The sequence below is a fragment of the Chelonoidis abingdonii genome, chromosome 15 (assembly GCF_003597395.2).
Source record: "Chelonoidis abingdonii isolate Lonesome George chromosome 15, CheloAbing_2.0, whole genome shotgun sequence".
NCBI classification, from domain to species: Eukaryota; Metazoa; Chordata; order Testudines; family Testudinidae; genus Chelonoidis; species Chelonoidis abingdonii.
In genome coordinates, this window is record NC_133783.1 from 47,895,235 (window position 1) to 47,911,443 (window position 16,209).

The window sequence follows — 16,209 nt, forward strand, 5'->3', positions numbered from 1 at the left end:
GATGTTTAAAGTGCAGGAGACAGCATGGTCTGAAAGGAATAAACTCAAGGTTGGGATTTAGGAACTCTGGAGTGCTCATGCTGGCTCCGCCACTGACTTGTGGTTTGGCCTTGGGCAAATCACCTAACAATGTTACTGCCTCTTTTTCCCTATCTTTAAAATGGTATTTGCCAATTTTACAGGGCTGCTGTGAAGCTTAGTTGGTGAATGTATGTGTGTACAGTGCTGTGAAGATGGAAAGCACTATATAAGATTCTGTTAAAAATCATTTTACCCCTTGTCCCTGTTTCAACTCTCATGCTGCCTGTTCTGTTTATCTAAAGGTCCGTTGTATGTGATAGTTGAATATGCTTCTAAAGGGAATCTGCGGGAGTATCTGCGAGCACGGCGACCACCTGGAATGGAATATTCATTTGATATCAACAGAGTACCAGAAGAGCAGATGACATTCAAAGACTTAGTATCATGCACATACCAACTGGCAAGGGGCATGGAGTACTTGGCTTCACAGAAAGTAGGTAGAAATAGGCAAATGCTGCACAAACCTTTCTGGGAATATTTGTCTGATGCTTTAAACTAATTCACTTCAGTTTTAGTCTGACCCCTTTTGTGTTAGCTAGAGAATGTATTTACTAGCAGAAATGTTAATGGAGGCCTTATTCCAGCAGGTGCATGACTTTATGCACATGGTAAGTCCCATTGATGTCAATGGTACTCGACTCGTGCTTAAAGTTATGCTCATGTTTAAGTACCTGGCTAAATCAGGGCTGGGGAACATTCCATTTTAAATAAATACTGGAGAATATTTCCCTGAAATGAACTATTGAATTCATAAGCACAGGCATTCACCTGATCATAAGAGTTATGTTCCTCAGTCAGGGAACATAAACATGCCATGTCACCTAAGTTTCCAATCAAATCTATTAACCCAGTTCAAATATCAAATATGCTAAAGAAATGGACTCTGTTTCCAAAATTATTTGGAGAATGATAAAAACCATACTGAGAAAATCTTAAACTGCTCATGGATATTTGTGAACAGAAGAAGAGGCGAAAAAACCCCTGAATATATTATTCACTGCAAATTATGCACTCAATTCTACTTAAAACCAATACTTGTCAATGGAGCAAACTTAGTGAAAGAGCATATTTACCCAGTCCCTAGAGACCTACTTCTGGTAAAAAACCTTCTCAACCTGTAATTTGAATTAAATTGTAATTAGGAAACTCTTAAATAGTACTAAAGAGTTCTGTGGCACCTTATAGACTAACAAACGACATGCATCCGACGAAGTGGGTATTCACCCACGAAAGCTCATGCTCCAATACGTTTGTTAGTCTATAAGGTGCCACAGGACTCTTTGCCGCTTTTACAGATCCAGACTAACACGGCTACCTCTCTGATGCTTAAATAGTACTGTGTAACCAACCCAGCAAACACACCATATTGCTATGCTAATACAGGGAATTAGGAATAAGATGGTTTTTGGTTGAGACCTAGTGCCAGATTCTCTAAGGCTGAGAAGATTGTGTGGACACCAGGTCCTTTGCATATCCACCCACAAGGACAGCCAGAGTATGAGCCTCCAGTCCTGCTATGCAGGGAGATGCTGGCTTTATTGCATCTCTGTGCTTGCACCGCTGTAGATCTGGTCTGAATTTGTTTTATACTTACATTATGAGAGACTAAATGTCCAAGTACAACCTTGAAGACTTGGAAGGCACTCAAGCTACAAGTGTGAAATTTACTAATGGAATTCATGTGAGTGCAGGATAAGCAAAGCACCCTAGGTGCTGGGGCTGGTGTAAATTATTAGTGAAGCATCTGGGGCTGGTGTAAATTATTAGTGAAGCATTTGACTGGATATGACCCATAGCCTTTTGGTGGCCGGGTCAACTAAAGAAAGCAGGCAACTAGTATGAAAGGAAAAAAATGAACCTCTTAATTGACACGTCTTGTGCAAATGGGTACATTCTAGGAGCAGAGACACCAGAATGCTATTGTAGGATACTGCTAGAAAAGCCACCTTTCCCCTTCACCCTACACACATACGCCATTCCACCCTTGAGTTAGTCCCAGTCCTGGAAACGCTTGATGAGTGTAGAACTAGACAAAAGATAAGGCCTTGCACAAGGCCAAGAGCAGAGAGAAAACAAAGGGAGTATACAGTAGGATTATGCATTCCAATTCTTCAAAGATCTCACTATTTGTGTTTGTGTTTCATTAGCTCTTTTTCCTTCAGGTAGCTATTTGTTGAGCTGCCATAATAAGAGAACTGATTATCTTACAGTGTTTCCACCATCTATGAACTGAGACACTGTGAGATGACCAGATTCTTTGCTATTTCAAACCAAAAAATGGCTCACTGTGGTATTAAAAAAATCCCATGAAAAATGTAAATGCAAATTTTAATCAACACACATAGTATATAGTATTTATGGGTAAAATTTTCAAAAGCATCTAAGAGATTTGGTAGCTCAAGTTGGGTTTTAGGTGTTCACATCCCATTAATCTTTACTGGGACTAAGGTTCCTAAGTACCATCATTACTTTTGAAAAATGGGACTTAGGCACATCTTAACATTTTACCTTAGATCCCTTGATGTCTCTTCTCCAAATCTTCCAGCCACTCAGTGTGTGGTTCTCAGAATGTGTCATTCCATGGATCACAGTTTGAGAATTGTCAGGTACATAGACATGGGTTTGGACCAGATCAAAAGGGATGTGGAGCAAATCATCACAGCAAGGCAGTCAGTAATGGAAATAATCAAATATGGCTATTTATAAGGGCACCATTTTGATGATGGAAGGCATGCAAGAAGCAGTGTTGGTGAGGGGCTGTTTAGAAAATGAATGGCAAAAAAGGGGCTAGAAGTTGTAGTGGCAGAAGGTGTTGGGGCGACTGACACCTGATGTCCCTGATCAGGTTTCCCTAGTCTGTAGAGGAGAGAGGAGAGGGAGAGGGCAGGCCTGCCCAGATTATTCCTTCTGCTGAGACCTCCTGGGAATAGATAATTTTGAAGCTCTGCCTCTGGAAACTCTGTTTTGATGGCTGATCATGTGTGTGTGGGCACATCTGGGACCTGATGTCCTCCGTCAGACTTGCTTGTGGAAGAGTAGAAGATGGGCAGGCAGGCAAAGAGAGAATTACCAGGGTAAACTACAGCATATGAGAGTCACTTTATATATATATATATATATACACACACACACTCACCTCAAAAATCGTGACCTACTGTATGGTACCTTAACCAAGGGTTTTGCTGAGGACATCTGTGTAAGGAGGGATGCCCAAAGCTAGAATAAAGAGATCATCCAAAAATAACCCAAAATAAAAAGATAAGAGAAAGAGGAGAGATTGAAATTCAGGAGAAATAGGATATCCTGGCGAGAAATCCAAATGGAATGTTTCTCAACATGTCTCTGCTGCTACCTTGTATTACACGTGACAGAGCTGCTTAAACATAACAGTGGTATCAATCAGCAACAAAGACTTCCTTTCAGAGCTGGGAAAGGTCAATTGTAAATTTTCAGGAGGGAGTTTACATGAAGTTACGAGGAGGTGACTTTTAATCTTCAGCATGAGGACCTTCCCAAAAGCAAAACATCCTCCCCAAATTGTATTTTACAAATTAAACTCTTTTAATCCAGTTGATCAAGTATTTGCACACATCCCAGACATACAGACACACACACACCATTTGACAGCTCAGATTTTGTTGTTGATTTTTTGGTATGTGTTTTTTTATTATTATTATTTTAACAACTTTTATATAAAAAATTGTTGCCCTTATTGACTAAAAGGTGTTTAGCCAATTGTTTGACTATACTCGTGGGTCAATTTTAAAAATGTTCAAGAGATGAAATAACCGAACTTAGTCAAATCTACCCTCCTTCCGGAAGCAATTCTTAGCTCTCAGCATATACACCTTACACAGAAGGTGTGCTGCAAAGATACACATTTCAGCCAGCAGTATTTATAGTATGATTTTACAAATTACAAAGTTATTTACACATCATTAAAATCCAACTGACCAGTTTGTAACAGTCCTTTACCTTGTTGTTTTGTTATGTACTTTTCTTGTCTCTGTTTTGGATAGTACATTCCAAACCAATTGAGCATAGAGGTACATCTCAACCTGTGCCAGGTCACACTATTCACATGTCTTGGCTTTGACAGGCTTTCTATTTTCTAATGCCAAAGCTGACTTCAGCCTTGTAAAGTGTTGTGGGATAGTTGACATGGGTGAACAGAATTATGTGAAGAGCTTAATATATTCAGTTAACGTAACCTCACAACACTTACATATAATATATATCTCATTAATACCATGCATATAATACCCATTAACGTGGTGTGCACTATACCTGACATAAATGCATAGGCTAACACACTGATCCAATGTGTCAGGCTGAAGCTTTGTCAATCCAGTATAATATGAAAGAGCCAAAATTATTAAACACTTCTTATCAGAATTTATCTTTAAAAAGCTGGAAGACCTATACCTGTAAGTGGCTCTGATATAATGTGATGGGTGAATCACAGAAGGTTTGGTTCAGTTAAAGTAAGAATCCAAGTCTTTGAATATGGCAAAATTGAGCTGAAAATCTTATAAAAAAACTGGCTTTTCAAAAAGATTTTTTGAGCAATTCTTCAAACTGGATACACTGAAAAAATAGACATTAAAATTGATCTCCGTGTCGTTTTTTATTATAGTATAGTAATTATCATATGCTGAATGCACCTTCTGCTTCAAGAAAATCTTAAGGGAAAATGAAGTCATATATTGAAGCAATTTAATTTTTCTTTTTTCTTTTTCAGTGCATTCATCGAGATTTAGCAGCAAGAAATGTTTTGGTAACTGAAAATAGTGTAATGAAAATAGCAGACTTTGGTTTGGCCAGAGACATCAACAATATAGATTATTATAAAAAGACTACTAATGTAAGTGGATTGCAGTCTTATCTTTTGAACCAGTATTTCTTTCAGTGGGTCATTAAAGTAGTTTGATTATAATCCTAATGGACTTCTTGTACACCAGCCTAACTTTTAATCACAGAAAATAAAATAGTAAGCAAAGGCATAAGCATCTCTAACCACTTTTACTAAGCGATGAATGTTATCTGTTTACACAACCTGAGAGAATATATATTACATGATTAATTATGATTGATAAAATTCAGTATTGCTTTTTATAGGGGCTGATCCAAAGTCCATGGAATCAATGGAAAGATTCTCATTGTCCTCAATGGGCTTTAGATCAGACCCTGGGGCAGCTGGAAACTTTTAGTAAACAGTAAAATGTTTCCTTCTGGTACCTGAATAATGTACATTACTGTACATATTTTGGGTTATACTTGCATTGTATTCAGGTTTGTAAACACTTTACTTTGGTGGTAGCAAAGTGGGATTGGAGTCAGGAGAATGAGTTTCATTGCCCACTCTGCTACAGATCTGCAGTGTGATCTTGAGCAAGGCAGTTAGGTCAAAACAGTGGTCACCAATTTGGGATACCTAATTTGAGATGTCCTGCGCCTAGTTTTCAGAGGCCCTGAGCAACCACAATTCCATTTGAAGTCGATGGGAGCACTGCAAAGTGCTTTGTGATCCTCTGATTCAAGTTGCTATATTAGTGCAAAATATTAATATAATGTATTATGTTAAATTGTTAATTCATAAAAATGAGTTTCTAAGCTACCATTCATTGCACTTTTAAGGGCTTTGTGTGGGCAGCTCCATGCTCTTTATCATGGAGGGAATAGAATCCATCATCAATCTTGGGGCAAGACATAGCCCCTCTGCAGAGTCGTCATTGGAAATGCCCAGTCTCTACTCCTCTGCAGCTCCACTGTGACCACCATGCTTGGGTTTGGGCCACTGGAGCAGAATAAATGTGAATCCAGTAGCCCTAACTTCACCTGCCAACTAGTCCCAAAGCTCAATGGTTTGAGCATTGGCCTGCTAAACCCAGGGTTGTGAGTTCAATCCTTGAGGGGGCCATTTAGGGATCTGGGGCAAAAATCTGTCTGGGGATTGGTCCTGCTTTGAGAAGGGGGCTCAACTAGATGACCTCCCAAGGTCCCTTCCAACCCTGATATTCTATGATTTGCTGAAATTCATCTGTTTGCAGAGGTTCCCAGGGGCAAGGCCCTTCCATAAGAGGCTATTGACTCTCCTCACCTCTTCCTCCTACTGACAGGCAATGTGGGGGATACGTGGCATGTAAGGATTCTTTCTGTGGATCCTCTGTGTCTTAGCTAATTTTGTCTGAAAATTTTACATCTATTTGTATGAGCCCGGGGTCTGGAGAATATCGGTCTTTGTTTTCTCTGAGACTACCGAGGTAAACAGTGTGTTGTCTTGTTTTTTCATGCCATTAACCTTTGTTTTTTTATAGTGCAGTTTCGAATATTTTAGAAATCCCATTGCTGAATTTGCCTTGTGAATAACTACAATTTTAATTCAGTGTTTCTTATTTCTCACCCACCTCCCCGTCATGTTTCCAGGGCCGGCTGCCGGTAAAGTGGATGGCTCCAGAAGCCCTGTTTGACAGAGTTTACACACATCAAAGTGATGTGTAAGTAACTTCATTTTCTGTAGCCTTTTTGTATTTTATTTTTTAGTTACAGTTTTGGGAATCTTTATATCTTTTCCTGCTTTCCTTAAATCTTAACTGCTTGCTTCCTCTGTTTCACACATTAATAGAAGGAGCAGGAGCCGCCCTTAGAAAGTGAGGATTTTATGGTAGACTGCTAACCAATGCTCTGTTACTAATCTGCCTGGCTTCAAAGCACATGAAAGGTGGAGAATGTTAACCTCCTTCTGTCAGTGTGGAAGTTTCCCCCCCTTGAACTTACTTACGGATCTGCAGCTACAAAGCATGTATCTAATTTGCTTGGCTTTGGGAATATTTGGAACTGCCTTCTATTTTTTTTTTAAAAAAAGAAATAATCCTGAAATTTTCACTTGTTGAAATTTGTGCTAAAAATGGCTTTGATTTAGGTAAAACATACAGTGGGCTTAGTTGAAAAGTTCATTCTGCTTTAGAGGTATTACTGCTTCCAGAAGCATTCCCTATTTTAAGTATGAGGAATAACTGGAATCACTAATACCTCTAAAACTGGAACAAACTTTTTAAGTTTCCCCACTGTATCTATCTGGCATAATCTCTACTTTCTATGGAAGTTTTCTAGTCCTATGGAAGTTCTATGGGGTTTTCTCTATTTTCTATGGAAGTTTTCTAGGATAATTGTAGCACTCCTTATAATTCTGGGATTACGGTTTGAAACAAAATAAACTCTTTTATGGCTACATGTTTCCTGTTTTCCAGTTTCTTTGTTTCCTATACTTTGGTTTGATTTAAGCAGCAGAACTCTTTTTCTGTCACTTTGGGTCTCAGAATCACAGCACTAGTTGACACTACTCATAAAGATTTAAGTATTGCTTTTGTTGCATGGTCTTTATACAGTGCAGATGGAAATCGCACATCTCTTTATTTTTATATGAAGAGTTATTAACCCCCAAAGGGCTTCATGCTGCACAGCACAGACATGAGGAATTGAGCATATAAGCACAAAGTATTAAAATAAAAAAAATAAAAAAAAAAAGGGCAGGATGGGAGGAGTCTGATCCTGCACTAGTCAGAGCACTGAAGTGCAACAACCATATGCACCTATGAGGAACTGAAGGATTAAGACCAAGAGCCAAGATTTTCAAACATAGATAGTGATTTTTGGGTGCCTTGACTTTTGAGGCATCTGATCTGCAGAGAGTGCTGAGCACTCACCCTGTGAAAATTGGGCCACCTTTAATGTGTGGCAGGCTGGGCTCCCAAAATCGCTTGTCAATTTTGAATAACTTAGTCAATGTGTACTCATTTTAAAAATGTTAATACTGTATTATGTACGTTTGCTTTTCAGGCAGTTTGTTTTCATTATTTGTAAGCAACACCATTAACACAAGTTCATGGTACACCTCTACCCCGATATAAGGCTGTCCTCAGGAGCCAAAAAATCTTACCACCTTATAGGTGAAACCGTGTTATATCGAACTTGCTTTGATCTGCCGGAGTGTGCAGCCCCGCACCCCTGGAGCGCTGCTTTACTGCATTATATCTGAATTCGTGTTGTATCGGGTCATGTTATATCGGGGTAGAGGTGTTGCTGATTTAATTTTTTTGAGAGAGAGTTCATACTTAAAATAGAATTAAATTTTAGCAACTTTTTTGAGCAAACTTGCAATAAAAGTTGCCATATATCTACATATAGTCCTTACCTTGACAAATATATTTTATCTGTGTATATTTTTAGTAGTCTTCAAGTTTGCCAAGGTTCTGGGACCCTAAAAGCCCAGCTCCATAGCTCCTCGGGGTTTCCTGCCTGGTTTCCTACAAAGATTGGCCAAAAGTGACACATTCTTGTGGAACATTTTGTTTTTAATGAATTGGCATTTTCTGACTGAGAAATGTTCTGTCATAACATTTCCAACCTGTTCTACCATATATGTATTTTATAAATAATTATACCGTAAATTACAATTTCAGTTTTATTTACAATAGCCCTGGAAACTGACAGTTTGGGAGTTTGGAGAACATCGAACAGAGGCCTCAATTCAGGGAAACATTCAAGAATGTGCTTAAGAAAATCCCTATTCAGCAAAGCCCTTATGCACACGATTAACTCTAAATATGTGCTTACGTCCCATTCAGTTGAGCAGATGCATAAAGTGGCAAATACATAAAGTTAATTTCATACTTAGCTATTTTTCTGAATAAGGATGGACAGCTGAATTGTGGCCAAATTTAGGACCAGAGTCTGCCATTGTTTCTCACATTGAGTAGTTCCTTATCTGATGAATCATCTCAGTGAAATGAGAAGTATTCGAGGAGTCAGGTTCTACACGGTAAGGCTGGTGGAATCTGGCCCTTAAACACAGAACTACTGTAGAAAGTAACAAAGAATCACTGTTCTCTGTCTCTTTCAGGGATATGCCTATGCTTTTATAGGTAAGATTAATTTAATTATGCACTGTTCCCTTTTATTCTGTAGTTGGTCATTTGGTGTGTTGATGTGGGAGATCTTCACTTTGGGAGGTTCACCCTATCCAGGAATTCCAGTGGAGGAACTTTTTAAGCTGCTTAAAGAGGGGCACAGAATGGATAAGCCTGCCAACTGCACCAATGAACTGTAAGGACCATTATTTACCGAAGTAATACAACACTAGCATAGTCACACAGCTAATACTGATTTGAATCCCATGCAGAATCCAACATTTTGTAACCTACTTAACTCTATACATGGTAGTATTGCATATAAAAAAGAAATTGTTTCCAACATGTTTCCAGGAAACGTCTGACACAGGATAGACATTGACTCACTTAACTTTGGTACTGTTGAAAAACAATTAAAAAAAAAAATCTCAACGAGTCAATCTTTGGTATATTTGTTTGGTATACTCAGTCCTAGCGTATTAAAATCTATTGGCAAACCATTCTCTGCATTTGGTGACAGAGGTATGAATATGACCCTTGACTGTCCTTGCTACACATTTCCCCCTGTTTTGTTCTCTCCACCCTCAAGATCCTTTGTAGTATCCATCATTTCTCCAGCCAAAGAGGCGGAGGTGCAAGAGTCTGTTTGCACCACTTATTAATCACCCAGCAGGATAGAATTCTACCAGCCACTTTCCTGTTGTCAAGAGCTCAGTGGGTCACTAGGAGGTGTCCTCTTAGGAAGCCAGAGACTTGTGGGAGTGCACAGCATAGACACAAGGTCACCCTGTGGCCGCTCAAAATATTTAATTCAGATGAAAGATATCAGAATGCAAAGTTAATGGTACAGACCTGTACCATAGCACTTTAGCTCCCAAGTCTAGGCAAAGCCAAGCATTGAATTAAGTAGTTCTGGCTGTGTTTTTGTGTATCTGCAGAATGCTGTACAAATGTCCTATATCTGTTAGAGTGCAGTACAAAGTGCAGAGCCGTTTGTTAAGTATATAGTTCTGTAATAATTTAACATGATTGGTCCAGTCTGGATATGAAATAGACCAGATTTTCAGAGCACCTGCTGAGCACCTGCAATTCCATTGGCTTCAGCTGGTGATGTAGGTGTTCCTCGCCTGTGAACGTGGAGCTGTATATGTCAAATGAATTGTCACGCTTATGACCAAAATCCATACGTGTCATGGCAAATATGCTCTGCTTGCATGCTGTTTTGTTAAAACGAGTAGATCTGCCCTCCAAGCCATACCCCGGGTAATGTCCAAATGTAGGCATTAAATCAGAGGTCCACAAACTGTGGGGCGTCCCCCGTGCAGGGGGACACGACAGAAAATTCGGGGGCCACGACTGGGGCCTGAGCCAATCCCAACGGGAGGGGGAGCACCACCTGGATCCGCTCCTGACATTGACTGCCAGCCCAAGGCCCCACCTGCTAGCCCCAGCTGCTGATCCTGCGCCTGGAGCTCTGCTCCCGGTTCCCCCACAGTTGTGGCCCCAGCCTCAGCCCCCTTACAGTTGTCTGAGTCCCCCGCCCAGAGCCGTGGCCCTGTTCCTGGCCTCAGCTCAGAGTGGGGGAGGAGGTAGGGACACAGACTGGGGTAAGGGAGGGGGCACAAGGTAAAAAGTTGGGGCACCACTGCATTAAATTGTACTTCTAGTAGAGGAGAGCAATAATTACCATTCACAGAGACTAAAGTCCCTAATTCAGCATAGTACTTAACCATATGCTTAACTTTAAGCACCTGATTTAGCTCCATTGAAACTGATGGAATTTAACTGCTTCCTTGAATCTGGGCCTAAATGCTGTGATCTAGATGTTGGGTTTTCACAGTTACTTGCAGTGGTATAAAACTAGAAATGCAAGCTCATTGCTAAGCCTTAATTTAACAGAAGTGAAGTACTGTACAATGACCACATTGAGGTCCATCACCAGTGCTCCTAGGCACTGCTGTAATACAGATAATAATAATTGTGGATTAAATGGACAGGCAACGAGGATATATAAGGTTAATTAACCCAGTGAAATATTTATACAGCTATATGATGATGAGAGATTGCTGGCATGCAGTGCCTTCGCAGAGACCAACTTTTAAGCAGTTGGTAGAAGACTTGGATCGAATTCTCACTCTCACAACTAATGAGGTAAGTAAAATGTATTCACTTCCTAACCAGCAGATCAGAACATAAGGTTCACAAGATAAATGTAATGTATTAGAAATAGAGCAGAGTTTCATAGTTTATTATTATTCTATTTATCAGTTTTCCACTGGGGTCTCACATAGTTAAACTATATGGCTTAATGAAATCACGTTTTTTCTTCTAGAGGATTTGATTTATGTAACAAAACACAAACAGACACAGACACACACAAGCATTTTCACTTGTCCCTCTACATATCTCATAATATTTTCAGCATATCATCCAGGAAAATGTGTGTGTATCGGGGAGTATATTTATTTCTGTGTGGGAGAGATTTAGAGATAATGCTATTCTGAATTTATCAACTTAGTTTGATTCTCAGTTATAGTAGTTAGGTCAGAAAAAGCAGCCAAGGTAAATGACAGATTTCAGATGATCTGTCTAGGAGTTAATTTGGATCATTGAAATAGTTCTGCTGGGAAAACAAGAACCCAGAGGGGAATATGGAGAAACCATCCAATTCTACAAGGGCAACATCGAGCACCATTCCTGTTAGCAATATACATGATGCTATTTTATTCCTAAAACTTATTTTCAGAGGTCTGAAAATCTATTAGTCGTAGCAAGCAATGCATTAAGATATATAGATAGGGATCGTTTCAGTTCTTTTACCACTGTAAAGCTACCAAAAAGTTTGGTGGCTTGGTTTGGATAAATGCTGCATCCCTAAGATGAAGAGAGGGGGCTTAAAGCCATCTTTGCACCCTCCCAATTCTATGCTGCTCTAGGGGCCACAGAGCCTACAGAGGCCTATTTGCCTGCTAACCTATGGGCTGCTGAGCTGCCCATAATCTCCACAATGCTACGGCCACGTTCCTCTACCCTCCCTCCCCTGCACACCACCTGCACTGGGGCTTGCCAAGGGGTCTTTGGGAGCAATCTTATCACTGTATTCCACCAGGCCAGCCCCAGTAATCCTCCTCCAGCTTGATATGAGGCTTGTAGGTCCCTCTACACCACTTTGGCTCTGATATTTGGTGTAAAGAGGCTGGAGTGGGGGGTGAAGATCTCAGCCCAGATAAGTAATTGAATTATGTGAAACTCTTGGATCTGCGAAACTGGACTAGAAATCTCATGAGAATGAGTGCGCGTTCTCTCTCTCTCTCATGTTCTGGTACTTCCTGCTTCCATTTGTGTCAGAAATTTCCAGATCATTCTGGTGTCCTAGAGCTGTTTCCCTAACATACATGTGTATCCTGTCTTCAGACAGCCACAGAGGCCAGTTTTAAAAAATTGCTTGTGAAATATGAAGTTATATTAGATCAAAACAGCAGTCTAGGAACCATTTTGTTGCCTGCTATGTGTGTATGTGATTTAAAACCTCCATTGTTGCTCTCATTTTAAAGCTATAACCATAATGTCCTGACACTTTTAAGATATGATTTTGAAAAATAATTTTAATCAAATAATTAAATGAAAGTATCCACTGCAGTATAAAATACTGACTGATAAGATTTGTCTCGTCAGGATGATCATAACTTGTGGTTTAGCAAATGAAGAGATAGCATTAAATGAATACAGCTGCCTTTCAGAAGTTGAAAGAGAAGGAACATTTCAAGGGAAAAATAACTTTATTCTCCTGCCAAAATTGCTGTTTCTAGCAAAAGTTGCTTAACCCAAACCTTGGATTAAATTGAAATTATTTCCTTTTTGTTATACTGGTTTGGTCATGGCTATTCTAGGACAGTGGTTATGAACCTTTCCAGACTATGTACCTCTTTCAGGAGTCGGATTTGTCTTGCGTATCCCCAAGTTTCATCTCACTTAAAAACTACTTGCTTACAAAAATACAAAAATGTCACAGCACACTAAAACACTGAAAATACTGGCTTTCTCACTTTGTCTGTATGAAATTTTGGTTTGTACTGACTTTGCTTGTGCTTTTATGTAACCCATTGTAAAACTAGGCAAATATCTAGATGATTTGATATACCCCCTGGAAGACCTCTGCATACCCCCAATGGTACACAGAACTTCTGCTCTAGGAGGCAACAACAAAGAAAAGAAAAAAAAGTGGCAGAATATTTAGTGTAGAGAACCCAAATTCAATGAATATGGTTTTGTTGTTTTTCATTTCAGTTCTCATAAGTATGCTAGTGCAGTACATGTTTAAGTCTAAATTTAAAGCCAGATAGTCAAACTGACCAAAGGAATATAAAAATGGAAGTATCTTTTTCTCCAAATCAGTACCATATGGTAGAGAAAAATGGTTCTATTTAGAATGAAAATTTCATTTTTATCATTATAAGCAAAAAGTCCTCTTCTGATGTGGTGAGCGTGTTTATTTCTACTGATGCGGTTAATGCTTGTGTTGTTGGAAATGACACATCTGCCTTAGACTGACTGACTCTTTCTTTCTTTCTTTCATGTATAGTCAACAGTCAATTTTAAATGTAGCTGATCTTTCTTAGCATAGAATTGCCTGAACATTTTTTGTCTGTGAAATACACGTACTGCATGACAAAGCCAAATCATGTGGTTATGTGCTTTTGTCATTTTTATAAATAATATTATCTCTCTCTTCCATTACAGGAATACCTGGACCTCAGTGGACCTCTTGAACAGTATTCACCCAGTTATCCTGACACTAGGAGTTCGTGTTCTTCAGGTGATGACTCTGTGTTTTCTCCTGATCCAATGCCTTATGAACCCTGTCTTCCCAAGTACCAGCACATAAATGGTAGTGTTAAAACATGAAAGAAAAGCATTCATATTCCTCAGAGGAATAAAGAAACAAGAATGCCAATCCACCTACCACAAGTAAAGAGCTCTTTTCTCCAGGACCCTAATGTTTCTGTTTGTACATATGAAATAGAAGAAGAAGAAAAAATATCTTGGAGGAAGATGGTCAGAACATGTGTAAAGAATTATATAGTTCGGAACTCTTAAGCAATTCCAGAAGAAGGAGAATGTTTATGGGCCATGTATGGACGTACCTCACCACGTCAATTTTCTGGCTCACTGCAAGCTGCAATGGACTTTATGCCATGGACCAGTTGGACTTAAGGCAAACTCTGGGTCTGCCTTTTTTGTTTATTTTGTAATATTTGGAGAAAATATATGTTGGCACACACTTACAGAGCACAAATGCAGTATATAGGTGCTGGATGTATGTAAATATATTCAAAATATGTATAAATATATATTATATATTTACAATGAATTATTTTTTGTATTGATTTAAAAATGGATGTTCCAATCCACCTAGCAAATTAGTTCTTTTTTTTTAACAGCTATTTGTTAAATGCTGTTCTTACACAGAATTTCTTAATTTTCACCATTCAAAGGTGGAAAATACTTTGCTTTCAGGGAAAATGGTATATCATTAATTTATTAACTAATTGGTAATGTACAAAACAATTAATCGTTCATAGGGTTGTTTTTTGTAATTTAATGGCATTTCTAAGCAGGCAGCACAGAGATCTAGTAGATATATTGCTTAGACTTTAGTAGTTGTCAGATCTTTAAAAAAAGAAATATTTACAGTATATAACTAATTTGGGGAGAATTACGCTTTTGATTTATTTGTGTTTTAAACTTCAGTGCCGGATGATTGTTCTTATCAATATCAAAATTCCCCTATTTTTTAAAAAAATCCTTTAATAAGAAGGTATTCTGTTTTCTGTATGTCTGGTTTTGTAGCTATCACTAAAGCATGTGTGACACTTGAACAATTTTTTCTAAGGCCAAAATAACACAATCATTCTATGGAGAAAAAAAAGGAGAGTCTTTAATGGGTTCCTAAAGTAAGGAAAAACATTAACTTGTGTATAACCATAGCAGACTGTAGTGCTCTAAAGAGAGCTGAGTTTCCATCTGCCTTGCTCATGCATCAAATTAACTAGTATTGTCTTCATTGACTTGATAATGGGTTCCAGATCTTCTGGCCTGATAGTAGCCTTTCAGGCTGTTCCTATATTGTAACATAAGTTAAAAAGAGAGAGATTTTTATAATGACAATTTGCCATAGGAATACTACTATCTTTTTAAGGGATCAGTTCATGCTGGCTCCAGTATATTTTTCCCAACTATTCCTTAATATCAGGCCTAGTGCTGGTGTCAGACAAAATATTACCGCATTTCTTTCGTTTATACATTTTTTTAAGTATTATGTTTTTACTTTCAAAACACCCATTCACATTGATATAGCCATGCAATACGAATGCAAATTACACTGATTTACTTATTAAAATTTTGGGGGAAAGTATTAACATCTGTTACCTTTTGTACTGACAATAAAATGTTTCTACAGATATTAGTGTTAACATTACAAAATAAATGTCATGCAGCTTATTTTTTTAATCCTGTGTGTCTTACAAAATGGTTTCCTGTACTTAAAATGATGGGGCATATTAAGTAATTCTCCTTACTGGCTTTACATTAGATCTCAAACTAGCAAAACATTCTTTTGGTACAGGGGTTTGTACACAGTCTTTCACACATGTAAGCACGAGTCACTTTACTTACCTGAGTAAAGATATATATAGGTTTTGGTGTTTGCAGAATATTAGTTTGAGCTGAAAATGTTGTATGATTTGCCCAGGTAACAAATAGATGCCAAGAAAATATTTGGTTTCTGAAAATATCTTTCTGTTTGTTCCAGCCAGCGTATATCCATTGCTAGTAAGCATTTATATTAATATTTGAATGGTATTATCCTTTGTGTCAAAGGTTGTTGTGAAAGGAAAGGAAATTGCCGTAAGTCTTTCATTTTTGCCCTACATTCCTGCTTTGATACCTTATGCAGAATTTTAGGAATAATTGGAGCTTCTATCTAACAAACCTAGCAGATGGAAAGAAGCTCTGTCTAAATTAGAATTTTGAATTATTTCCATGGCAAATTATTTCCCCTCTTTATTAGTTAGACTTTTAAATGCTGCCTATCAACCCTAGATTCATATACAAAGCATAAGAGCTAAACAAGTTCTGATGCTTCAATTTAATAAGAAAAGTTTTTGTGCACTAGGAGAGGAGTTTGCCATAGGTGCTGTTTTTTCATAGCCTCTTACGC

At 38.4% G+C, this 16,209-nt stretch overlaps 1 protein-coding gene across 8 annotated transcripts in view; it reads left to right on the plus strand.

The window, feature by feature from the left end:
• FGFR2 (fibroblast growth factor receptor 2) overlaps positions 1 to 15,234 on the plus strand; it is a 142,020-nt gene extending 126,786 nt beyond the window's left edge. For all 8 annotated transcript variants that reach the window (XM_075072502.1, XM_032776714.2, XM_032776716.2 and 5 more), the window contains 6 exons: positions 324 to 514; positions 4,823 to 4,945; positions 6,508 to 6,578; positions 9,049 to 9,186; positions 11,036 to 11,141; positions 13,731 to 15,234. In XM_075072502.1, coding sequence (XP_074928603.1) covers positions 324 to 514; positions 4,823 to 4,945; positions 6,508 to 6,578; positions 9,049 to 9,186; positions 11,036 to 11,141; positions 13,731 to 13,895 — 794 coding nt within the window. In that variant the 3' untranslated portion in view covers positions 13,896 to 15,234. The remainder of the gene's footprint in view (positions 1 to 323; positions 515 to 4,822; positions 4,946 to 6,507; positions 6,579 to 9,048; positions 9,187 to 11,035; positions 11,142 to 13,730) is intronic.
• Positions 15,235 to 16,209: the final 975 nt, after the last annotated feature.